At 44.5% G+C, this 24,885-nt stretch overlaps 1 protein-coding gene across 1 annotated transcript in view; it reads right to left on the bottom strand.

The window, feature by feature from the left end:
- Positions 1 to 21,347, bottom strand: part of LOC121325797 (F-box only protein 41-like) — a 51,283-nt gene extending 29,936 nt beyond the window's left edge. The window contains exon 1 of the mRNA XM_041268848.1: positions 20,448 to 21,347. Within this exon, the coding sequence (XP_041124782.1) occupies positions 20,448 to 21,181 (734 nt within the window). The 5' untranslated portion in view covers positions 21,182 to 21,347. The remainder of the gene's footprint in view (positions 1 to 20,447) is intronic.
- Between the last annotated feature and the right edge of the window lie 3,538 nt (positions 21,348 to 24,885).

Here is a 24,885-nt window from a genome sequence, read left to right as displayed (position 1 = left end):
CTGGGTCTCACCTGCATGGTTCAGTAGCTTGGCAAAATTCTTTCCTTAGGTTAGTCTGGTGGAAAATGCAGGTGATGAAAAGGGGGTAAAATGGTGATCGGATCATGGACTGTTATTGCTGTGTTACCTGTTTGACAACATGGGAGATAATCCTTACACTATCTGTACACTAGAGCTGACATTTTGAAAAGAGCTTTGAAACAGGTTTAAAGTTATACGTGTAAAAAGTTGTCAGATGTTATCAATGAAAAGAAATGGCAGGTCCTTTATTTAAGCAGTTGTAGCAACACGTGGGGATGCATAATACTATATTTTTCAGAACCATGCTACTTACTTTTCAAGTGTAATGTGCATGTTTTTTTTTAATACAATGGTGTAAAGCACACAATCATACATGTTCTGTAAACTAGCATTTTGTAACAAGGAACAGTTACAAGGCTTGGGCATCAGCACACAACATAGTTCATGTTTAACTAACTGCAATGCACTTGTCACATTGCAAATAGAAAACACCAAATTCAGTAATAACAACTTGGTAAACCTGATTCCGGCTCTAGGATTATTAAAGAGAGTATGTGTGGACCTATCCAGGCACTGAGCACATTAAGAAAAAACCAACACAAGATAGACAAATGGAAGTGGCAGCCATGTAAATCGCTCTGTTGTTAGTTTGGACTGCTTTTATCCTCACAGTCGGATGCTCTCAATAACTTGCTAACAAAAGTAACCAAGTTTTCTCACCATTATATATGCAGTTCTGTAAACGTATGTAAAATACTTTGTGCTTAAAAGATTGGCTCCAAGATTAATAAGAAAGGGAAACTGACAGAAAACGAACAGTACAGGAAACACCATAAGAACTTCCACTCCCAACACGAAGTAGCAGGACTGAGCGAGCTTGCACCTGGCTCCTTGACAGCTTGACTCCAGTCCCATCACAGCCCACTGTCTTCTTTATCAGACATCCTTGTTTAATTATTTAACTGGATGCATGCCCAAAGGACAGTCGTGGCAGCTAACTCATGAAAGATAAATGGGCTGGAATTAAAATCCAGACACTCGGCGCAGTGTCAAAACATGGAGGGTTAGACACAGTATATGCAATTGGTCCAGTGTGTGTCTCACATGAGGAAGTTTTGAAAGAAGTCTGTGTTATGGCAAGCATTTATTTATTTATTTGTTCATTTTTAAAAATCATATGTGGTACTATATTAGGTTAAAGAAAGCTCTCAGTTTGCAGGCCCTAGTTTCAGGTAGTCAGCACTTCACACATAGTTTCAACAGGAGAGTGAAGTTCCCCATCCCATCAACTCCGTTTTCCTGTCATTAACTAACCAGCTGGTCCCCTCATGACTGACAAGCATTGTAGCCGAGGCTGAGCTGAAATGACCTAGGGTGTCAAGTGCAAGAGACTTCCTGAAAGAAAGGCATGAAAACTAAGCACTATTTTTTAACCTTGCATGACCAGACCTCAGTTAAAACCAAAATGTTTGCTACATGTGTGTGACAGACATATGAGTTCTGGTGATAAATCTTCCTCCCGACCTGTGAGGGTGCTAAGGAACGAGAGGAGAAGTATCTGGAAGGGCTGGCCTGACAGTTCGTTTCCGGGTCAGAGAAGTGGGTCAGCCTGGAAAGAAGCGAGACTCTGTCGTAAGACCATATTGATTTGAAAGATAAACGAGAGGCAGCTGCAAGTAATAAGGCAGCTGCAACCGTTTACCTAGATATCATGCGGGATTACATATAGGGGCCAGGGTAATGCTGATCTTTTCCTTCGTTTGGGTTAAACGATTGGAGAGAGAGAAGGACTGAGAGAGGAGCTCTCAGAGTGGATTGTGTTCGTGTTTTGTATTGTTGTGTCTGTCCGTGTAACTGTCTGTTTTTTTTGTATTCAGCACTAGACAGTTAAGCACACCTCCGGAGCTGTCGCCAGGGTCAGCATGATCCGGAGCACCACTACACACCACACAACCTGTGTCTGCACCGAGCACCTGCACCTCTGCATTTACCCAGGACTGGTGACGCGTCTTGTGTTTTTGTTCGGGACTGTGCCCTGTTTTTGTTATCCCCGCGCTTTACACATTGTTATGTATAGCCGGGGATTTATTATTTTACGGTCACCAGACCTGGATTATAATTAAAGCACCTTTTTCACTGAAAATACCATTGTCTGCCTGTCACTCCTGCATTGCATCACCGCTACACCTGTTCACCTTACCAGCCACTTTGCCACAATGTGTCTATAATAATAAAAATAATAAAACTAAATAGCACCTTTCACAAATGTCCCAAAGCACTTCACAATAAAACCATTACAAAAAATAAAACAATGATGCAATGGAACCCATTAAAATGCCTTTTCATAAAATCAAGTGAACAAGTGTGTTTTTTTAGTTTGGACTTAAACACAGAAAGAGCTATGTCTACTGTCTTTAGCCAGTGAATTCCAAAGTACCACACAGACAAAAGAACACCTACCAAAAGCTTCTTGTTTAAATCCTGGCACAACCCAGATGCCAGCCTTGGTAAATCTGAGCTAGCACCCAGAGTTAAAACCTGTGCGATGCAAAATAATAATAAACATGAAACTTTCACAACTGCACATTTCAAACCTAGAAGTGCACAATAGGTATGACTTATGGAACACGCTGGCTATAAGCAACTTTCACTAAACAGGCCACAATCGCCTTTTATTTTTCACTATCACGTCTTCCCTGAAAACACTTTGCAATTCAGATGTTCATTATTTCTCTAAGGGGGCCGTGGTGTCACAAACATGCACCTATTTTAGCTGTAAAGAGTGTCCGGAACTGTTTCCTTCCAAATAAAGACCTCTGTAAATAATGGAAGGATTAAAATAGAAACCCTTTTGTCCAAGACGCCTACTCTAAACTCTGCAGGAGGCTAACCAGTTGACGTACATGTGTACACACAGACACAATCGAACGGCACAGGAAAGTTGGACACTTTTCAAGAGAATCACTATTAATAACACAGCCAAGGACATCTTTTTGACACTTCATTTACTTGGATTTGGAATTCCAGTGTAAGTAATGAGCTCTTCTTTCCACAAGCTTGTTACACGTTTATTACCATGCCCACGCTGTAGCCCTAGATGGTAAAATATATGTATTTAATTATATTTCAGATATTGAAAGATTATTTTATACCCTGATCTATATATTTCTAATATCTCCATATGGGATATGTATTCTATATGATATATATATATATATATACTATGTTATATGGTATTATATATATTATAATCGCCGATATATTATATCTATATATATTATATATAGATATAAGATATTATATACACACACACACACACACACACACACACACACACAGTTTGTGAACCCAATGATAATTATGGAAATTCCATAGTGTTACCATGACAGCCTTGAATCAAAACCTTTTCTTAAATATCCAATAGGGTTTATATTAACCAATTATTTTTTTTTTTTTTTTAACAAAATGATGTATGAATTAGACAAACAATGAGTAATTAAGATTCAGGGTATGTGAAAAAGTAAGTGAACCCCTGCTTTTATCAGCTCAATTAAGGGGATAATTAGAATCAGGTGTTTAAATAATTAGGTAGATCTTCAGGGGTGAGTTTGGGAGGCCCCATCCTATATAAAGATCAGAAACTTTGTGAGTTTGGTCTTCACCATACAGGTGTATGGAAACACGGCATGTCACAATCAAAAGAAATCTCTGAGGACCTCAGAAAAACAGTTTAGAAAGGGTTACAAAATCTGCAGGCCACTCTCGCCTTGGCTAATGTGAGTGTTCATGACTCAACTATTAGAAAAAGACTGAAAAAGAATGGTGTTCATGGAAGGATAGCCAGGAGGAAACCACTGCTCTCTAAAAAGAACATAGATGATCCACAAGACTTCTGGAACAATGTACTGGACAGACGGTCAAAAGTAGAACTTTTTGGCCTCATTGAGAAAGATTATGTTTGGCGAAAACCAAACACTGCGTTCGAACAGAAGAACCTTATCCCAGCTGTCAAGTATGGTGGTGGGAGTGTGATGGTTTGGGGCTGCTTTGCTGCCTCAGGACCTGGACGGCTTGCCACCATTGACACAACCATGAATTCTGTATTGTATCAGAAGATTCTAGAGGAGAATGTCAGGCCATCCGTCTGTGAGGTGAAGCTGTACTGAAAGTGAGTCATGCAGCAAGACAATGATCCTAAACATACAAGCAGAGCTACAAAAGAATGGCTGCAGAAGAAGAAATTCCGTGTTTTAGAATGGCCTAGTCAAAGTCCAGACCTAAATCCCATCGAAATGTTGTGGCAGGACCTGAAGCGAGCTGTCCATGCAAGGAAGCCCTCAAATGTTACAGAGTTGAAGCAGTTCTGTAAGGAGGAATAAGCCAAAATTCCTCAAAACCAATGTGAGAGACTGACACACATTTACAGGAAACGCCTAGTTGAAGTCATTGCTGCTCAAAGGGGTGCCACCATCTAAAGGTTCACATACTTTTTCACACATGGATATTGAATGTTGAATCATTTGTGGATAAATAAATGTTGAAAAAGTTTCATGTTTTTGTGTCATTTGTTTAATCAGGTTATCTTTATGTATTATTAGGACTTAGATTAAGATCTAATAACATTTTAAGTTTGAAATATGTGAAATATGTGAAAATCCTAAGGGGTTCACAAACTTTTTCTTAGCACTGTGTATATATATATATATATATATATATATATATATATATATATATATATATATATATATATATATCCTAGGCTCAAGTTATGTGTGTTTCTAATATTTAGCACTTATTAAATTTTTTACATATAGAACTGAAATGATTTCACAAATTACCAATTACTTACAGTACACCCTCGCTATAATGAACCTGCTGGGGTCCAAGCCTTTTGTTCATTATATCAAGGGGTTTGTTATAGTGAAAGGACAATACAAATGAACAATAAACTGTTGGGGTAAGATAATGAGATGAGATGTGAATAAAAGTAGAATTACATGTAACTGTTCGCATCATGTATGCAGTATTCTGCCTTTGCTTTATCATGTTTGTTAAAGAACTAAAATGCAGTAGAAAAAGCAACAATGCAGAATTGAAGCTGAACTTTTATTCAAAATTATTCTGACATGAATTGTTTCAAAGTGCAACACATCTCAATCCAGCATGCAAGAATCCCAAACTGAGTTTTTATTCCAAATCAACCCGACATGAAAAATGTGATATGAGAAGCAATCAATATAGTTTCGAGCTTTGTTCAACATAAAATGGTTTTCATTTCGGAGGCGTAGTTACACAGCGTATATTAATTAAGACAAAAGAGCTGACTTCACTGAGGAGGTGGCATTGGTATGTATATAAATTTAAGTTTTACTCATAGTTGAAATTAGTGCACAGTATCCTGTGAAGGGGTTTATATGAAGCCATAAAGTTCTGCAGCAGCCTGCCCCTGTGTGTAAATGTATTATTTGTATTATTATTATTTAAACTGGTGTTTAAAAAGATGTTGTTTTAGTATTGATTAGTTTACAGCATGGACGGGGTTAAAATTCCCCATCCATGCTAAACTCATGTAGAATGTGACTGTCTCCAGAATGATTAATTTATTACTAATCTGGAGATGGTCACATGTATAAAAACCTGCAGTTTTGGCTAAACGGGGTTGGTGTGTACGGTGTCCATATCAGGACATCTTCATACATCAAGCAAAAAGGAGTCATTATGTGCTCCAACTGTAACTCCCTCCTCCCTCCTCTGTAACTCCTTCCTCCCTCCTCTGAAACTCCCTCCTCCCTCCTCTCTCCTCTGTAACTCCCTCCTCCGTAACAACCTCCTCCCTCCTCTGAATCTCTCCTCCCTCCTCTGAAACTCCCTCCTCCCTCCTCCCGCCTCTGAAACTCCATCCTCCCTCCTCCCTCCTCTGAAACTCCCTCCTCCCTCCTCTGAAACACCCTCTTCCCTCCTCCCTCCTGTAACTCCCTCCTCCCTCCTCTGTAACAACTCCTCCCTCCTCTTAAACTCCCTCCTCCCTCCTCTGAAACAACCTCTTCCCTCCTCCCTCCTGTAACTCCCTCCTCCCTCCTCTGTAACAACTCCTCCCTCCTCCCTCTTCTGAAACTCCCTCTTCTCCTCCCTCCTGTAACTCCCTCCTCCCTCCTCTGTAAACTCCCTCCTCTCCTCTGAAACTCCCTCCTCCCTCCTCTGAAACTCCCTCTTCTCCTCCCTCCTGTAACTCCCTCCTCCCTCCTCTGTACCAACTCCTCCCTCCTCTGAAACTCCCTCATCCCTCCTCTGTAACAACTCCTCCCTCCTCTGAAACTCCCTCCTCCCTCCTCTAAAACTATCCTTCCTCCTCTGAAAGTCCCTCCTCCCTCTATCTTGCTCCATGCTCCCTCCTCCCTCCCACATAATTTTTGCTGGTCAGAAGAGATCAACCAATAAAGAACCATTTCCAACTTTTACACGTTTTCACTGGTTAGATTAAATGCTAGTCATATTGCCCGGGAGACCAGCTATGTAACTGAATGGGGCATTGTGGCAAAGTGCCCCGCCCCTGGGCTATTTATTTGTGTTGTATGTTACGTGTTGTGTGTTAATGTTGGTGCATAGTCATTGGTAGACGGGCTATAAATGGGTCTGTGTAACACAAGGGATTAAAATGTATATTTGTATTTAGGCACAAGGATTGCACAGCATTTCACGTGCAGGTAAAATGTAATAATATGTGAGCACGGGGAATTGCACTTTTATTAATTTACGTGCAGTTGTACCAAGACTCCAATTGAATGATTGATTAGCAATCGAGTCTCGGTACAGCTGCATAAAAGCAGCATGTTTTCGCTCACTCGGGGTTGTTGTGTGTTCGATGAGTGGAGAACGGGATTGGAGATGGTGGTAACAATAATAAGAATAGTTAAAATATCAGCTCACCTTGTTTGTCTGTGTAGTCCAGTGAATGCCTGCTGGGTCCCCGTCCACCAGCAGAGGGTGAATGCCTGCTGGTATCACTTCCCCCACCAGCAGAGGTTGATTGCCTGCTGGGTCCCTTTCCACCACCAGGTGAATGCCTGCTGGTATCACTTCCCCCACCATCATGAGGAGAGGTGCCAGAGCTGCCTCTGCCTCCATCACCATCGGGAGGGAGCACGGGGAAGAACCGCCCGGCCGTAGTGGCCGAGAAGAGGGCCAAAATCCGCACCCCAGCATGTCCTGACTCCCCGCACATCATCGCTCAGGGATGCCTGCACGACACCGTCCAAGGATGGCTTCATGTCATCGTTCGGGGATACCTGCCTCCCATCACCCAAGGATGCCTGCCTAGCATCGCCTGGGGTTGCCTGCTGCTCCGCGAAAGTGCCGTGTCCTGTGTTTTTGTTTGTCTTTACAACCTTTTATTTTCTGCTCTGTTTAATTATTAAATGCTGAGCAAAAACAATCGCTCAGCTTCACCAAACATCACCTCTCTGTTGTTTATTTGTTGGTTCCTGGTTCTGGTCTGATGTCACCCACTACAGCCGTCTTTGTGACAGGCATAGATAACTAAAAACATTAATTTTCGTGAGGTAATGTTTGCAATTGTACATTTCAATGCAAGCAAATCAAGCTCAAAAACGAAAGTTAAAAAATACACATATCCTTGTAAAAAATATGCACCTTAAAAGTGCACATTCTTGTACTATATATATATATATATATATATATATATATATATATATATATATATATATATATATATATATATATATATAATATATATATATATATATATTTAACATACTTCTAATACATTAAATTAGAATTTTTTAGTGGGCTAAGGAACGAAAACACTGGACACTGGAGGATTGCAAAAACATTGCCTGGTCTGATGAATCCCGGTTCCTGCTGTTTCACGCTGATGGGAGGACTAGGGTATGGAGAAAACCACATGAGTACATGCATCCATCATGCCGCGTGTCAACATTGCAGGCTGGTGGTGGTGGTGTGATGGTGTGGGGTGTGTTTTCATGGCACACATTGGGCCCCTTGATAAAAGTGGAGCAACATTTGAATGCCACAGGATATCTGAACATTATTGCCAATTAGGTGCATCCCTTCATGGCAGCAGTGTATCCATCTGCTAATGGATTTTTTCAGCAGGATAATGCCCCATGCCACAAGGCTAGGATTGTCCAGGAATGGTTCCACGAACATGACAGTGAATGCAGCTTACTGCAGTGGCCTGCCCAGTCACCAGATCTCAATCCAATTGAGCATCTGTGGGATGAGATGGAACGAGCTATTAGGAGTAGAGATCCACTATCAGCAAACTTGACACAACTGTGGGAAGCATTAGAGTCAACATGGGCCAGCATCCCTGTGGAACGCTTTCGACACCTTGTAGAGTCCATGCCCCAACGATTTGAGGCTGTTCTGAGGGAAAAAGTGGGTGCAACTCAATATTAGGAAGGTGTTCCTAATGTTTTGTACACTCAGTGTGTATATATATATATATATATATATATATATATATATATATATATATATATATGTGTGTGTGTGTGTGTGTGTGTGTGTGTGTGTGTGTGTGTGTGGGTGTGTGTGTTGTTTGCACACCCTTTTGCCCTCAGAACATGCTTTTTTGGACTTGCTTTGCTTGCATTGAAATGTACAACTGAATCATTACCTCACAAAAATTATAATTATTCAGCTTTAGATATTATTATTATTATTATTATATTATTATTTTATTATTATTATTATTATTATTGTTACTTTTTTCAGCTCTCAAACGTTGAATGTGTTTATTTAGTTATGCACCATTCAATTACATATCTGGTCTCCCGGGCAACATGACTGGCATTTAATCTAAACAATGAAAACGCATAAAAGTTGGAAATGGTTCTGTATTGGCTGATCTCTTTCAGAGGAGGGAGTTACAGAGGAGAGAGTTTCAGAGAAGGGAGTTTCAGAGGAGGGAGCAGGGAGTTTCAGAGGAGGGAGGAGGGAGTTTCAAAGGAGGGAGTTTCAGAGGAGGGAGTTTCAGAGGAGGGAGTTTCAGAGGAGGGAGTTTCAGGGAGTTTCAGAGGAGGGAGTTTCAAGTTTCAGAGGAGGGAGTTTCAGAGGAGGGAGGAGGGAGTTTCAGAGGAGGGAGTTTCAGAGGAGGGAGCAGGGAGTTTCAGAGGAGGGAGTTTCAGAGGAGGGAGTTTCAGAGGAGGGAGCAGGGAGTTTCAGAGGAGGGAGTTTCAGAGGAGGGAGCAGGGAGTTTCAGAGGAGGGAGTTTCAGAGGAGGGAGCAGGGAGTTTCAGAGGAGGGAGTTTCAGAGGAGGGAGTTTCAAAGGAGAGAGTTTCAGAGGAGGGAGTTTCAGAGGAGGGAGCAGGGAGGAGGGAGTTTCAGAGGAGGGAGCAGGGAGTTTCAGAGGAGGGAGTTTCAGAGGAGGGAGCAGAGAGTTTCAGAGGAGGGAGTTTCAGAGGAGGGAGCAGGGAGTTTCAGAGGAGGGAGCAGGGAGGAGGAGGGAGTTTCAGAGGAGGGAGTTTCAGGGAGGGAGCAGGGAGTTTCAGAGGAGGGAGCAGGGAGTTTCAGAGGAGGGAGCAGGGAGTTTCAGAGGAGGGAGCAGAGGGAGTTTCAGAGGAGGGAGTTACAGAGGAGGGAGTTTCAGAGGAGTTTCAGCAGGGAGTTTCAGAGGAGGGAGTTTCAGAGGAGGGAGCAGGGAGTTTCAGAGGAGGGAGCAGGGAGTTTCAGAGGAGGGAGCAGGGAGTTTCAGAGGAGGGAGTTTCAGAGGAGGGAGCAGGGAGTTTCAGAGGAGGGAGTTTCAGAGGAGGGAGTTTCAGAGGAGGGAGTTTCAGAGGAGGGAGCAGAGAGTTTCAGAGGAGGGAGTTTCAGAGGAGGGAGGAGTTTCAGAGGAGGGAGTTTCAGAGGAGGGAGCAGGGAGTTTCAGAGGAGGGAGCAGGGAGTTTCAGAGGAGGGAGCAGGGAGTTTCAGAGGAGGGAGGGGAGTTTCAGAGGAGGGAGTTTTTCAGAGGAGGGAGCAGGGAGTTTCAGAGGAGGGAGTTTCAGAGTTTCAGAGGAGGGAGGAGGGAGTTTCAGAGGAGGAGGAGGGAGTTTCAGAGGAGGGAGTTACAGAGGAGGGAGGGAGTTTCAGGGAGGGAGTTTCAGAGGAGGGAGTTTCAGAGGAGGGAGCAGGAGTTTCAGAGGAGGGAGTTTCAGGGAGTTTCAGAGGAGGGAGTTTCAGAGGAGGGAGCAGGGAGTTTCAGAGGAGGGAGCAGGGAGTTTCAGAGGAGGGAGTTTCAAAGGAGGAGAGTTTCAGAGGAGGGAGCAGGGAGTTTCAGAGGAGGGAGGAGGGAGTTTCAGAGGAGGGAGTTTCAGAGGAGGGAGCAGAGGAGTTTCAGAGGAGGAAGTTTCAGAGGAGGGAGCAGGGAGTTTCAGAGGAGGGAGTTTCAGAGGAGGGAGGAGGGAGTTTCAGAGGAGGGAGCAGGGAGTTTCAGAGGAGGGAGCAGGGAGTTTCAAAGGAGGGAGGGAGGAGGGAGTTTCAGAGGAGGGAGGAGGGAGTTTCAGAGGAGGGAGTTTCAGAGGAGGGAGTTTCAGAGGAGGGAGCAGGGAGTTTCAGAGGAGGGAGTTTCAGAGGAGGGAGCAGGGAGTTTCAGAGGAGGGAGTTTCAGAGGAGGGAGCAGAGGAGTTTCAGAGGAGGGAGGAGGGAGCAGGGAGTTTCAGAGGAGGGAGCAGGGAGTTTCAGAGGAGGGAGCAGGGAGTTTCAGAGGAGGGAGCAGGGAGTTTCAGAGGAGGGAGTTTCAGAGGAGGGAGGGAGTTTCAGAGGAGGGAGCAGGGAGTTTCAGAGGAGGGAGCAGGGAGTTTCAGAGGAGGGAGCAGGGGGTTTCAGAGGAGGGAGAGGGAGTTTCAGAGGAGGGAGCAGGGAGTTTCAGAGGAGGGAGCAGGGAGTTTCAAAGGAGGGAGTTTCAGAGGAGGGAGTTTCAGAGGAGGGAGCAGGGAGTTTCAGAGGAGGGAGCAGAGGAGTTTCAGAGGAGGGAGCAGGGAGTTTCAGAGGAGGGAGCAGGGAGTTTCAGAGGAGGGAGCAGGGAGTTTCAGAGGAGGGAGTTTCAGAGGAGGGAGTTTCAGAGGAGGGAGCAGGGAGTTTCAGAGGAGGGAGTTTCAGAGGAGGGAGTTTCAGAGGAGGGAGCAGGGAGTTTCAGAGGAGGGAGCAGGGAGTTTCAGAGGAGGGAGCAGGGAGTTTCAGAGGAGGGAGCAGGGAGTTTCAGAGGAGGAGGGAGTTTCAGAGGAGGGAGCAGGGAGTTTCAGAGGAGGGAGTTTCAGAGGAGTTTCAGAGGAGGGAGCAGGGAGTTTCAAAGGAGGGAGTTTCAGAGGAGGGAGTTTCAGAGGAGGAGGGAGTTTCAGAGGAGGGAGTTTCAGAGGAGGGAGTTTCAGAGGAGGGAGCAGGGAGTTTCAGAGGAGGGAGCAGGGAGTTTCAGAGGAGGGAGTTTCAGAGGAGGGAGCAGGGAGTTTCAGAGGAGGGAGCAGGGAGTTTCAGAGGAGGGAGTTTCAGAGGAGGGAGCAGGGAGTTTCAGAGGAGGGAGCAGGGAGTTTCAGAGGAGGGAGTTTCAGAGGAGGGAGTTTCAGAGGAGGGAGTTTCAGAGGAGGGAGCAGGGAGTTTCAGAGGAGGGAGCAGGGAGTTTCAGAGGAGGGAGCAGGGAGTTTCAGAGGAGGGAGTTTCAGAGGAGGGAGTTTCAGGAGGAGTTTCAGAGGAGGGAGTTTCAGAGGAGGGAGCAGGGAGTTTCAAAGGAGGGAGTTTCAGAGGAGGGAGTTACAGAGGAGGGAGTTTCAGAGGAGGGAGCAGAGAGTTTCAGAGGAGGGAGCAGGGAGTTTCAGAGGAGGGAGCAGAGAGTTTCAGAGGAGGGAGCAGGGAGTTTCAGAGGAGGGAGTTACAGAGGAGGGAGTTTCAGAGGAGGGAGTTTCAAAGGAGGGAGCAGAGAGTTTCAGAGGAGGGAGCAGGGAGTTTCAGAGGAGGGAGCAGGGAGTTTCAGAGGAGGGAGTTTCAGAGGAGGGAGCAGGGAGTTTCAGAGGAGGGAGTTTCAGAGGAGGGAGCAGGGAGTTTCAGAGGAGGGAGTTTCAGAGGAGGGAGTTTCAGAGGAGGGAGCAGGGAGTTTCAGAGGAGGGAGCAGGGAGTTTCAGAGGAGGGAGTTTCAGGGAGGCAGGGAGTTTCAGAGGAGGGAGCAGGGAGTTTCAGAGGAGGGAGCAGGGAGTTTCAGAGGAGGGAGTTTCAGAGGAGGGAGTTTCAGGGAGGGAGTTTCAGAGGAGGGAGCAGGGAGTTTCAGAGGAGGGAGCAGGGAGTTTCAGAGGAGGGAGCAGGGAGTTTCAGAGGAGGGAGCAGGGAGTTTCAGAGGAGGGAGCAGGGAGTTTCAGAGGAGGGAGTTTCAGAGGAGGGAGTTTCAGAGGAGGGAGCAGGGAGTTTCAGAGGAGGGAGAGGAGGGAGTTTCAGAGGAGGGAGCAGGGAGTTTCAGAGGAGGGAGTTACAGAGGAGGGAGTTTCAGAGGAGGGAGTTTCAGAGGAGGGAGCAGGGAGTTTCAGAGGAGGGAGGAGGGAGTTTCAGAGGAGGGAGCAGGGAGTTTCAGAGGAGGGAGCAGGGAGTTTCAGAGGAGGGAGTTTCAGAGGAGGGAGGGAGTTTCAGAGGAGGGAGCAGGGAGTTTCAGAGGAGGGAGTTTCAGAGGAGGGAGTTTCAGAGGAGGGAGCAGAGGAGGGAGGAGGGAGTTTCAGAGGAGGGAGCAGGGAGTTTCAGAGGAGGGAGCAGGGAGTTTCAGAGGAGGAGAGTTTCAGAGGAGGGAGCAGGGAGTTTCAGAGGAGGGAGTTTCAGAGGAGGGAGTTTCAGAGGAGGGAGCAGGGAGTTTCAGAGGAGGGAGCAGGGAGTTTCAGAGGAGGGAGCAGGGAGTTTCAGAGGAGGGAGTTTCAGAGGGGAGGGAGTTTCAGAGGAGGAGGGAGTTTCAGAGGAGGGAGTTTCAGAGGAGGGAGTTTCAGAGGAGGGAGTTTCAGAGGAGGGAGCAGGGAGTTTCAGAGGAGGGAGTTTCAGAGGAGGGAGTTTCAGAGGAGGGAGCAGGGAGTTTCAGAGGGAGGGAGTTTCAGAGGAGGGAGCAGGGAGTTTCAGAGGAGGGAGTTTCAGAGGAGGGAGTTTCAGAGGAGGGAGCAGGGAGTTTCAGAGGAGGGAGTTTCAGGGAGTTTCAGAGGAGGGAGGGGAGTTTCAGAGGAGTTTCAGAGGAGGGAGGAGAGGAGGGAGTTTCAGAGGAGGGAGCAGGGAGTTTCAGAGGAGGGAGAGGAGGGAGTTTCAGAGGAGGGAGTTTCAGAGGAGGGAGCAGGGAGTTTCAGAGGAGGGAGTTTCAGAGGAGGGAGAGGAGGGAGTTTCAGAGGAGGGAGCAGGGAGTTTCAGAGGAGGGAGTTTCAGAGGAGGGAGCAGGGAGTTTCAGAGGAGGGAGCAGGGAGTTTCAGAGGAGTTTCAGAGGAGGGAGTTTCAGAGGAGGGAGCAGGGAGTTTCAGAGGAGGGAGTTTCAGAGGAGGGAGTTTCAGAGGAGGGAGCAGGGAGTTTCAGAGGAGGGAGTTTCAGAGGGAGGGAGTTTCAGAGGAGGGAGCAGGGAGTTTCAGAGGAGGGAGCAGGGAGTTTCAGAGGAGGGAGGGAGGAGTTTCAGAGGAGGGAGCAGGGAGTTTCAGAGGAGGGAGTTTCAGAGGAGGGAGCAGGGAGTTTCAGAGGAGGGAGTTTCAGGGAGTTTCAGAGGAGGGAGCAGGGAGTTTCAGAGGAGGGAGCAGAGGAGTTTCAGAAAGTCTCCTAGTCCCTCAAAGTCTCCTCCTGGACCGTCCCTCAAAGTCTCCTCCCTCAAAAGTCTCCTCCTCGTCCTCAAAGTCCTCTCCTCAAAGTTCTCCTCCCTCAAAGTCTCCTCCTCGGTCAAAAGTCTCACTCCCTCAAAGTCTCCTCTCCTCAAAGTCTCATCGTACCTCAAAAGTCTCCTCCCTCAAGTCTCATCCCTCGTCCCTCAAAGTTTCCTCCCTCAAAGTCTCCTCCCTCAAAGTTTTCCTCCCTCGCTCAAAGTCTCCTCAAAGTTCCTCCCTCGTCCCTCAAAGTCTCCTCGTCTCAAAGTCTCCTCCCTCAAAGTCCCTCCCTCAAAGTCTCCTCCCTCGTCCCTCAAAGTTTCCTCCCTCAAAGTCTCCTCCCTCAAAGTCTCCTCCCTCGTCCCTCAAAAGTCTCCTCCCTCAAAGGTCTCCTCCCCTCAAAAGTTTCCTCCCTCGTCCTTTCAAAGTTCTCCTCCCTCAGAGTCCCTCAAAGGAGTCTCCTCCCTCAAAGTCTCCTCCCCTCAAAGTCTCCCTCCGAGGAGGGAGTTTCAGAGGAGGGAGCAGGGAGTTTCAGAGGAGGGAGTTTCAGAGGAGGGAGTTTCAGAGGAGGGAGCAGGGAGTTTCAGAGGAGGGAGTTTCAGAGGAGGGAGCAGGGAGTTTCAGAGGAGGGAGCAGAGGGAGTTTCAGAGGAGGGAGCAGGGAGTTTCAGAGGAGGGAGCAGGGAGTTTCAGAGGAGGGAGTTTCAGAGGAGGGAGCAGGGAGTTTCAGAGGAGGGAGCAGGGAGTTTCAGAGGAGGGAGTTTCAGAGGAGGGAGTTTCAGAGGAGGGAGCAGGGAGTTTCAGAGGAGGGAGCAGGGAGTTTCAGAGGAGGGAGTTTCAGAGGAGGGAGTTTCAGAGGAGGGAGTTTCAGAGGAGGGAGTTACAGAGTAGGGAGCAGGGAGTTTCAGAGGAGGGAGTTTCAGAGGAGGGAGCACATAATGACTCTGTTTTGCTTGATGTTCTAACCCTTTAAACTCCGGTATATGGGATTTACCTTTTGCTTTCAAGCTCCATCCAGGAATGTCTGTCAAGATTTTAGAGCAAAGTTCCCTCCCTCAAAGTACCTCTCCTCCCTCAAAGTCTCATAACTCGTCCCTAAAGTCTAGGATCCTCAATATCTCACCAGGAAAGGCTCCTCCAAAAAGTCTACCTCCGGCTCAGCGGAGTTCTCACTGCGCTCGTGTATTTGAGTAGGGAACAGGGATGTATTCTTTAAGGGAGTTTAAACAAAGAGGGGCGTGTGTACAGAGACGCACTCCAGACATAGTCTGATGTTTTGGCTTATAACTCCCTCCATGACAGTCTGTCGGCGATGATTCTTTGTTTGTTCGAAAGAAGAGGAGCCAGGCTTCAGTTCAAGTCCAAATTCGATGCGATACTCCGCCAAAGAAGGATTTTAGAGCCAAGCGCACATCAAAAAAAACACTTTTGCCAATAAAAATCAGAAATTACAAACAGTGTTCGCATTCTGGGCCACGCCTACCCCACATTCACAGACAGTAGGCTCGTCCACGCAAGGGTCCAGAGGACAGCCACACACTCCCCAGCAAACGAGAACGAGCCACACCAGTCCCCAGTGATAGAGGGTAACTACCCACTGCACCCTCCTTCGCCGCCAGAGGGAGACTATCCGCTGATCCCACCTCCACCGCTAGGAGGAAGACCACTTGTTGCTCCCGCCATCACTACCAGAGGAGGTGAAGCTACCTCCCGAGGGTCAGCTCCTGCCATTTCCTCCCAAGGGTCAATTCCTGCCCTGTACTGCAATGCCTAGGGCTGCCAATCCCGTAACGCCTAGGGCTGCCAAGCCTGTAATGCTGGAGGAGTCAGCCTTGGCGCTGTCAGCCAATGGCAGCCATTGGCATGCCCGCAACTAAAAAATTCAAGAGGGTGGTGGCTGGAGAGATTTGGTCTGGATTCAACATAAAAAATGTACGATCAGCTGCTGTACTTTCAGCGGTATTAGATTCCCCGCTACAAATCATTGCAATTCATTGATATGAGAGAACAAATCTATTGCGTAGCAAAGGAGGAAATGCATACAGTAATCATCCCTACCAACGTTGGCACTGAAAAAACATAGGCATCTGAAATTGTATCATCAAACACAGACATCGAAGCTGCATCAACTCGCACTGAAGACGAAGGTGCTCTGCCAGCGAAGCGGGGATGTGAGGATCCAAAGTCAGCTTTGTGTTTTCTACTCCGAAGAAACACACATAATGTGCCCTCCTTGCCAAATTTGAATGATTGGGAATCTGAACAGTACTTAACTGAACCTGATCCTGATATACACATTAACCCACTCAATGGTGAGCACTGAACAGTGACTCGCTAAACTGGCATGCACATATCTTGCTGTTCCAGCCACTTCTATAGCAGGGGCAAGGATTTTTTTGACTGCTGGAAATATTGTTACAAAACTCAGAAATTCTTTGGATACAGAAAATGTAGTCAAGCTAGTCTTCTTGAGGGGTGGATTTTACCATTGAACTGGCTTGGATTTGTTTGGACATTTTAATTTGATTCGCGTTTAGTTGATATTTGATGGTTTCTTTTTTGTGAAGACTGGAAAGCGATTAGAATCAGTACGAAAATTCACTGTAAATAAAGTGACCTTGCTAAAGCATGCTTGAAACTCTGTGATTTGAGTGCAACGTGTGCAAACGATGGCTCACATTACTCTGGGTAATACAGCAATGTCATAAAACTCCCTTTTAATATTGTATAGCTGCTCCTGATTAAGTGGGATTCTGATATAATCATTAAGCCTCTTTATCAAGTCACCCGTGACCCTTAGAAATTACCCTGGGACTGTATTCACAAAGCTGACTTAAGTCTAAGAACAAAAAAGGGTTAGTTAGTTTTGCAGAATATCTTATGAGTCTTAAGTCCGATTCACAAAGCGATTTCCTGGGGGTTTTAACTTAGACCATGTTTCTGTCCTAGTGCGACGAATCTGCACTATCTCCCTCTCATGAGAAAGCTGTTTAAAAATAAACTTATTGAATTGCATTATTGAATTGAACTTATTTTCTTTGCATTATTCAAGGTCTGACAACACTGCATCTTTTTTGTTATTTTGCCCAATTGTCATTTTCTGCAAATAAATGCTCTAAATGACAATATTTTTATTTGGAATTTGGGAGAAATGTTGTCAGTAGTTTATAAAATAAAACAAAAATGTTCATTTTACCCAAACACATACCTATAAATAGTAAAACCAGAGAAACTGATAATTTTGCAGTGGTCTCTTAATTTTTTCCAGAGCTGTGTGTATATATATATATAAACATTAAATATCATTTTACTGTACTTAATTATGTTTAAAGATAATAATGTAGTTTTTTTGTTTTGTTTTGTTTTGTTTTTACCTGCAACAAAGGTGGGATTGCATTGCTTCAGTTGGTTGAGGGAGAAAGGTCTGTATTTAAAAGATTTCTTAGAATTTAAATTGACTGTCACCCAAAACATTATCGACTTCTCAGTTCAGTCTCGGTAAAAACTTCCAAAGGGTTTTCCCTGTCTCCAAAAACACATGTAGGGCAACTTGGGTCTGTCAATTTCAGGCTCGCACTTAAACTCTAACATATTTGCTGCTACTGCTGTCGCTCCCAGCAAATTAATACTGTAGTTTGTTTATTCTATTTTTTTTACACCAAATAACTTAAATACTGTTTCAAGGTGAGTTATATACATTTTCATTAATTAAAACCCTCCTTTTCCAAGTGCAAATTAAATTATGACAACACAGATTTCCTTTTAAATCCCACGCAAACAAAAGAAATAGTCGCATGAAGCACTGCTCGTTAAGATATTAATATTATTTTGGAAATCAACATGATTTTGGAAATCATATTAGCATGATTATTTAATAATGAAATAAGGATAACGACCACTGAAAATGCCAAAATAAATTCTACACACTGATTTGTTCATTAACACTGGAGTTATCAGTTACAAACTTTCGAAAATCACCCCTGTGAACATTCACAGTGTACCCTTTCTCTACATGTATAAAAGCAGGGTGTTTTGTTATGCAAGACCAGTGGTCTACAGCCTGGTGTTTCCCATGTCAACATTGCATCCTGATTGATACATCTCCTGTCACTTACAGCCTACACAGTTGCCTTTGTAGAGCAGGCATGTCCAATCCTGGTCCCGGAGGGCCGGTGTCCCTCCTGTTTTTTGTTCCAACTGTGTCCTAAATTACTTAATTGGACCAATTATTACCAATTGTTCTAATTAAGTAATTTAGGGAACAGTTGGAACAAAAACCAGGAGGGACACCAGCCCTCCAGGACCAGGATTGGACACCCCTGTTGTAAGGCTCCTTTACAAACATAAGAACATAAGAACATAAGAAAGTTTACAAACGAGAGGAGGCCATTCGGCCCATCTTACTCGTTTGGTTGTTAGTAACTTATTGATCCCAAAATCTCATCAAGCAGCTTCTTGAAGGATCCCAGGGTGTCTGCTTCAACAACATTACTGGGGAGTTGATTCCAGACCCTCACAATTTTCTGTGTAAAAAAGTGCCTCCTATTTTCTGTTCTGAATGCCCCTTTGTCTAAACTCCATTTGTGACCCCTGGTCCTTGTTTCTTTTTTCAGGCTGAAAAAGTCCCTTGGGTCGACACTGTCAATACCTTTTAGAATTTTGAATGCTTGAATTAGGTCGCCACGTAGTCTTCTTTGTTCAAGACTGAACAGATTCAATTCTTTTAGCCTGTCTGCATATGACATGCCTTTTAAGCCTGGAATAATTCTGGTCGCTCTTCTTTGCACTCTTTCTAGAGCAGCAATATCTTTTTTATAGCGAGGTGACCAGAACTGCACACAATATTCAAGATGAGGTCTTACTAGGTCTTATTCAGGATAGCTCTTCGAGAATCACTTTGCCATGCCCCCTGGCTGAAGCGAGGAAGAACAGGACTCTTTCCTGACCCTTGAAATGTAGTTCAAATCCCAGCTCAGCCACTCACTCATTGAAGATAGATGATGAGATACAGGTTGTCCTGTTCCCTCTGTCTGCGAAACATAACAGACTAAGATAGTCTTCAAGACTAAGTGGGCGTGGTGAGGTTCCCAAGGGGAATACTGCAAACATCATGAAACAGTGCTGCCAGTTGTCATAATTTAAAACTGTACACCAGATGAAACTCTGTGGTTATGACAGATGAATGGTTATTACAAACCCGGATCTTCAGCTATTTATTAGCCACTCTGAGACCATGTTCATAAAGCTTTACATCTCCCCAGGAAATATGCCTCAAGGAGGCTTTTCAGATGCATGTTTTATTATTATTTGTTTATTTAGCAGATGCCTTTATCCAAGGGTGTGTGAACTATACATCAGCCTCAGAGTCCCTTACAACAACGTCTCACCCGAAAGACGGAGCACAAGGAGGTTAAGTGACTTGCTCAGGGTCACACAATGAGTGAGTGGCTGAGCTGGGATTTGAACTACATTTCAAGGGTCAGGAAAGAGTCCTGTTCTTCCTCGCTTCAGCCAGGGGGCATGGCAAAGTGATTCTCGAAGAGCTATCCTGAACAAACATCTTCAAATAAGCAAACACTGCCTGCGGCTACAAGTGCTTCTACAGAAGCATCATTATGTCTCTGAAATGGGGCGTTTAAAAGACTGGGGAAAGCAACCTCTTGTCTAATGGTATGGTTTAAAAAGAAAACATTGCCTCCAACTCTAACCTTATTTGAACTGCTCTAGTGTAAACTTCATGGTTGATAGTGTATCTTGTATTCCCAGAGACACCATTGCATATTATAAATGCATTGCTCCCATAACAAATTAATTACAGTACCATAACACACGCCAAACAAAGAACGATAGTGCTAGTTAACTTCAGTAATCTGTACAGCATGTCTAGACTCTTTGATGTTAAGGTTATAAAATCAATAGACGTACAGTATGCAACCTTTTGATTATTGTACGATGGGTTGTTGTGGTGGCTGTTTTATTTGTGGTAATTGTTTAGAAATCCATTAATAACAATAAAAAGTGCTAGAATATATCTTGGCTGCAATATTTAAACATTTAATTTCAGTTTGCATTTTATGAATTGCTCTGATGAGGTATGTGACGGGGTACACCCTGCCGCTGTGTGTAGTTTGTGTTATTTTACATTGTATTTGGTGTATTATGATTTAAATGTATTGTTTATTGTGTAAAAACACAGTGTTTTGTTAATTATTTCACAACATGGATGGGGTTAAAATTCCCTGTTCATGCTAAACCTGTGCAGAATGTCTCCAGATTGATTATTACTAAATTGGAGACGGTTGGTCACATGTATAAAAACCTGCAGCTTTGGCTGATGAGGTTGGTTTTGGTTCAGAGGCTGAACAAGAGACGTGAGTCATGAATGAAGTTAAATTAGAGAGAAAACAATTGCTATTCATGCTTTAAATCAGCACGTTACTTTTATCTGTGTTAGTTCGCTGTTTTGTTTTCTCTGTTTATTTTGGCCACTGTACCATTTTTTCATGGCCTGACGTCACCCGCAAGCCATCCTTTCATCTCTTGCAGGCCTACCCCTTACCCGAGAGAACACACACTTGGAAAGCTAAGCTCAATTGATTATTGTATACTCACTGCTGCTTCCTGTTGAGCTCCTGCTCCTTGGAAACCAGGTCCTGCTTGAGGGTGGCCAGCATCTCCACGGAGACGTCCACCTGACGGGAGAGCTCCATGGCCTTATTCTCCAGATCCTGCTTCTCCTGGTCGAGCCGAATGCTCTCTTGCTTGGCCTTCTCCAGTTCCAAACTCTTCTTCTCCAGCTCCACCTGCATGCGGCCCACACGGGCCGCAATCTTCTCTTCCACCTCCTCCGAGAGCTTTTCTAGCCGCTCGTCTAGCTCCAGCTTCTCGAAGGCTCGCACCTTCAGCCGGGCCAGCCCTTCCTCGTAGGCGGCTTCCACAGCACTGGCTGCAGCAGTAGCTGCTGTGACGGCAGTGTGAGTGGGAGGTGTGGTGGAGGTCATACCTTCCTTGACAAAAATGCCACTCAGGGGAATCTCTACATTGGGGATGTAGCAAGTAACTTCTGCGGTCAGGCCCAGATCATTAGCACACGGCAGGTCGTAGGGATAGTGGTGCTCCTTTGCGCTGAAAGAGGTGCTCTCGAAGACGTCTTTTCGTCTCAGCAGGGGCCCGTCAGACACCAAGGGGATGAGGGTGGCGTCGCACACACTGTTGGACTTTGACAGGACGTAGAGGGTCTCATAGGTGTGGTTATACTCCAGGTGAGCTCTAAGGGAGGACAGGCTCTGGAAACGTTTGTTTTCCCCGCAACGTGGACAGCGGTAAGGTAGGTCCAAAGAGGCCATTCCTCACTCACGATCAACCACGAAGCCAGCTGTCGGTGCACTTTCCAAGGTGGGCAGTGCTCCTCTCATCGTGAACCCAGACAGCATGGTATCAAGAGAGCAGACTAGAAGTAATATTGTCCAGTTCCGTAGTTGTTAAATGAGACACATCAATCTCTTACTGCTACATCCTGGAAGAAAAACAGATGAACAGAGTGAGAATAATACATATACTTTAAACACCTCCCTCTCCTGTTTACCGAGATGTAGATGATACTGTGAGTAGAATAGGTTACTTGCCACCCAATTTGGTCCCACTTTTAGACTGAAGCAAAGGGCTTGTCAAAGACTTATTTGGATATTTTAACTTTGGTGTAGTGTGCTGTGCCAGCCTTTGTTTCACATCTGTACAATAGTGATTCCGAGACAGACACTTTAGGAGCTGTGAAGCCCCCTTTCTGATTAGATGGGTTATTGTTATTTATACTATACCTGCCGATATTTCTGCATCCTTTTTGAAAAATGATTTACACTTGAGAAGATATCTGTTCCAATTTTACATCTTGATGTATCTTTTCAACAACCAATACATTTGTTTTACCATCCTCTCAGGCTACTTTTAGCAGACCCACCTCAATCAAACATGAAGCGCTTCAGATGCCAGCACAATCCTGCTTTCAATCACAGATTAAACCCATCCAGCAATCTACTATAATGACCATACATCAGTATTAAACATAACATTGAAGGTACTAATAAAACATGTAACATTACAATGAAGTCCATTTACAAATACATCCGAAAACTAGGCAGTTGCCTAACTGCTTTTCCACAGAGTACAAATATTATATTTAATGTATGCTACTACTGTATTCACAAAGTTGAACACTTACAACCAGTATCCAGTATACATATTACATTCCTCAGCAATTCAGTCAGAACAACTCTTGAGATAAAATAAATATGAATTAGCAGGTTAATAATAAATTACTGGAAGAGAAGAACACTTGACATGGTTTGACATTCAGCCCAGCAGCTGTAGGTACAGATGTATTTGATTAATATTTAATCAAGGCTACGTAATAAACTGGGAGAGCAGACTGAAATGGAGGTGAAAGTTAGGGTCAAGGAGGTGATCTAAACAGCCAACCTACTTAAGCAGGGAGACTTTAACAAGCTGCTCACTACAGTGAATGACTGACAGGTACCGTGAGATAACTCTTTGCTTTAGATTCTCAACAAGGCTGGGAGTCTGGGACGATGCCTCCTTTTTACCATCAATGGACGGTTTTCCAAAACTGCCAACGCATCGATGTCCTTAAAAAAAAGTCACCAAAACTAACTGAAACCTTATTTTCATCTTCACTGGTGCCAAGTGGTGGTGAAAGCACAACAATAATCCACTACATAATCAAAACAAGTAAATCCAAGTAATTAATTTCCTCAGCAATGTGACGACATTTAATAGAGAAAAGTGTAAGGTACTGCACGCAGGAAATAAAAATGTACATTATAAATATCATATGGGAGATATTGAAATTGGAGAAGGAATCTATGAAAAAGACCTAGGAGTTTTTGTTGACTCAGAAATGTCTTCATCTAGGCAATGTGGGGAAGCTATAAAAAAGGCTAACAAGATGCTCGGATACATTGTGAAAAGTGTTGAATTTAAATCAAGGGAAGTAATGTTAAAACTGTACAATGCACTTGTAAGACCTCATCTTGAATATTGTGTGCAGTTCTGGTCACCTCGCTATAAAAAAGATATTGCTGCTCTAGAAAGAGTGCAAAGAAGAGCGACCAGAATTATTCCGGGCTTAAAAGGCATGTCATATGCAGACAGGCTAAAAGAATTGAATCTGTTCAGTCTTGAACAAAGAAGACTACGTGGCGACCTAATTCAAGCATTCAAAATTCTAAAAGGTATTGACAGTGTCGACCCAAGGGACTTTTTCAGCCTGAAAAAAGAAACAAGGACCAGGGGTCACAAATGGAGTTTAGAAAAAGGGGCATTCAGAACAGAAAATAGGAGACACTTTTTTACACAGAGAATTGTGAGGGTCTGGAATCAACTCCCCAGTAATGTTGTTGAAGCTGACACCCTGGGATCCTTCAAGAAGCTGCTTGATGAGATTTTGGGATCAATAAGCTACTAACAACCAAACGAGCAAGATGGGCCGAATGGCCTCCTCTCGTTTGTAAACTTTCTTATGTTCTTATGTTCTTATGTTCTTATGACAGGGTAGCGTCACGGCCAAGCTGTTAGCAGGGAGAGCGACTCAGAGACAAGAAAGCTGCAGTGAAACGCTCATGCACACGTTTATTTACAAAAACAACAAACACACAAAACAAATAGGCACAGTGGCTAAAATAAACATGTAAAACATACATCAAAACTACTACGCACTCGTTCTGTCACACATTTCCCAAAAGCATATATCTCCACTCCCCAAAAAACCATCTAACACCAACTATCATACATTAAACTCACCTCACACTCAACTCTCACATTAACACCCGTGATACCCCTTTTTATACACCTGTGCCTAATTAGTCATCACTGATTTAATGTACGGCGTCAGCCACATTCCCACGTGATTTCGGGCTGAGAGGAATTTAACCCCCCCCCCCACACACACACACACACACACACACTACACCTGTGCATCGGCAGGGGTTTCAACCTGCCTCAGGTAACAGCAACTTATTTACAAAAAAAACCCTTGTGTTATTTCTTATATGTTCTTTTTCTTAACCAAAAGGATTACAGTTTGTTTACAATCTGCCACTCGCTGGGGCCTGACGTTGCTGGGGCGCTTATTGAGATGCTTCTGGCCAAGCGGGTTACTTTTGGAAAGCCATGCTGACAGCAATGGTGATCAAATGAACAATGGATCGGCAGATCAATGCATCTCCCCAACCTTAAATCTCAATGTCCTAGGATGAAGAATGATTGTGGAAAGAAAATAGTTTGGTTTTAAAGAACCCTCCAATCTGAATGTGTGTCATCTTCTTAAGGCCAATTTCTTCCAAGCTTAATTAAGAACATAAGAACATAAGAAAGTTTACAAACGAGAGGAGGCCATTCGGCCCATCTTGCTCGTTTGGTTGTTAGTAGCTTATTGATCCCAAAATCTCATCAAGCAGCTTCTTGAAGGATCCCAGGGTGTCAGCTTCAACAACATTACTGGGGAGTTGATTCCAGACCCTCACAATTCTCTGTGTAAAAAAGTGCCTCCTATTTTCTGTTCTGAATGCCCCTTTGTCTAAACTCCATTTGTGACCCCTGGTCCTTGTTTCTTTTTTTAGGCTGAAAAAGTCCCTTGGGTCGACACTGTCAATACCTTTTAGAATTTTGAATGCTTGAATTAGGTCGCCACGTAGTCTTCTTTGTTCAAGACTGAACAGATTCAATTCTTTTAGCCTGTCTGCATATGACATGCCTTTTAAGCCCGGAATAATTGTGGTCGCTCTTCTTTGCACTCTTTCTAGAGCAGCAATATCTTAGTATAATGTACATTTTTATTTCCTGCTTGCAGTACCTTACACTTTTCTCTATTAAATGTCATTTGCCATGTGTCTGCCCAGTTCTGAATCTTGTCTAGATCATTTTGAATTACCTTTGCTGTTGCAACAGTGTTTGCCACTCCTCCTACTTTTGTGTCGTCTGCAAATTTAACAAGTTTGCTTACTATACCAGAATCTAAATCATTAATGTAGATTAG

The sequence above is a fragment of the Polyodon spathula genome, chromosome 1 (assembly GCF_017654505.1).
Source record: "Polyodon spathula isolate WHYD16114869_AA chromosome 1, ASM1765450v1, whole genome shotgun sequence".
In the NCBI taxonomy this organism is placed as follows: Eukaryota; Metazoa; Chordata; class Actinopteri; order Acipenseriformes; family Polyodontidae; genus Polyodon; species Polyodon spathula.
The sequence above is the reverse complement of the archived record's forward strand: the minus strand, read 5'-3'. Positions and strand labels throughout refer to the sequence as shown.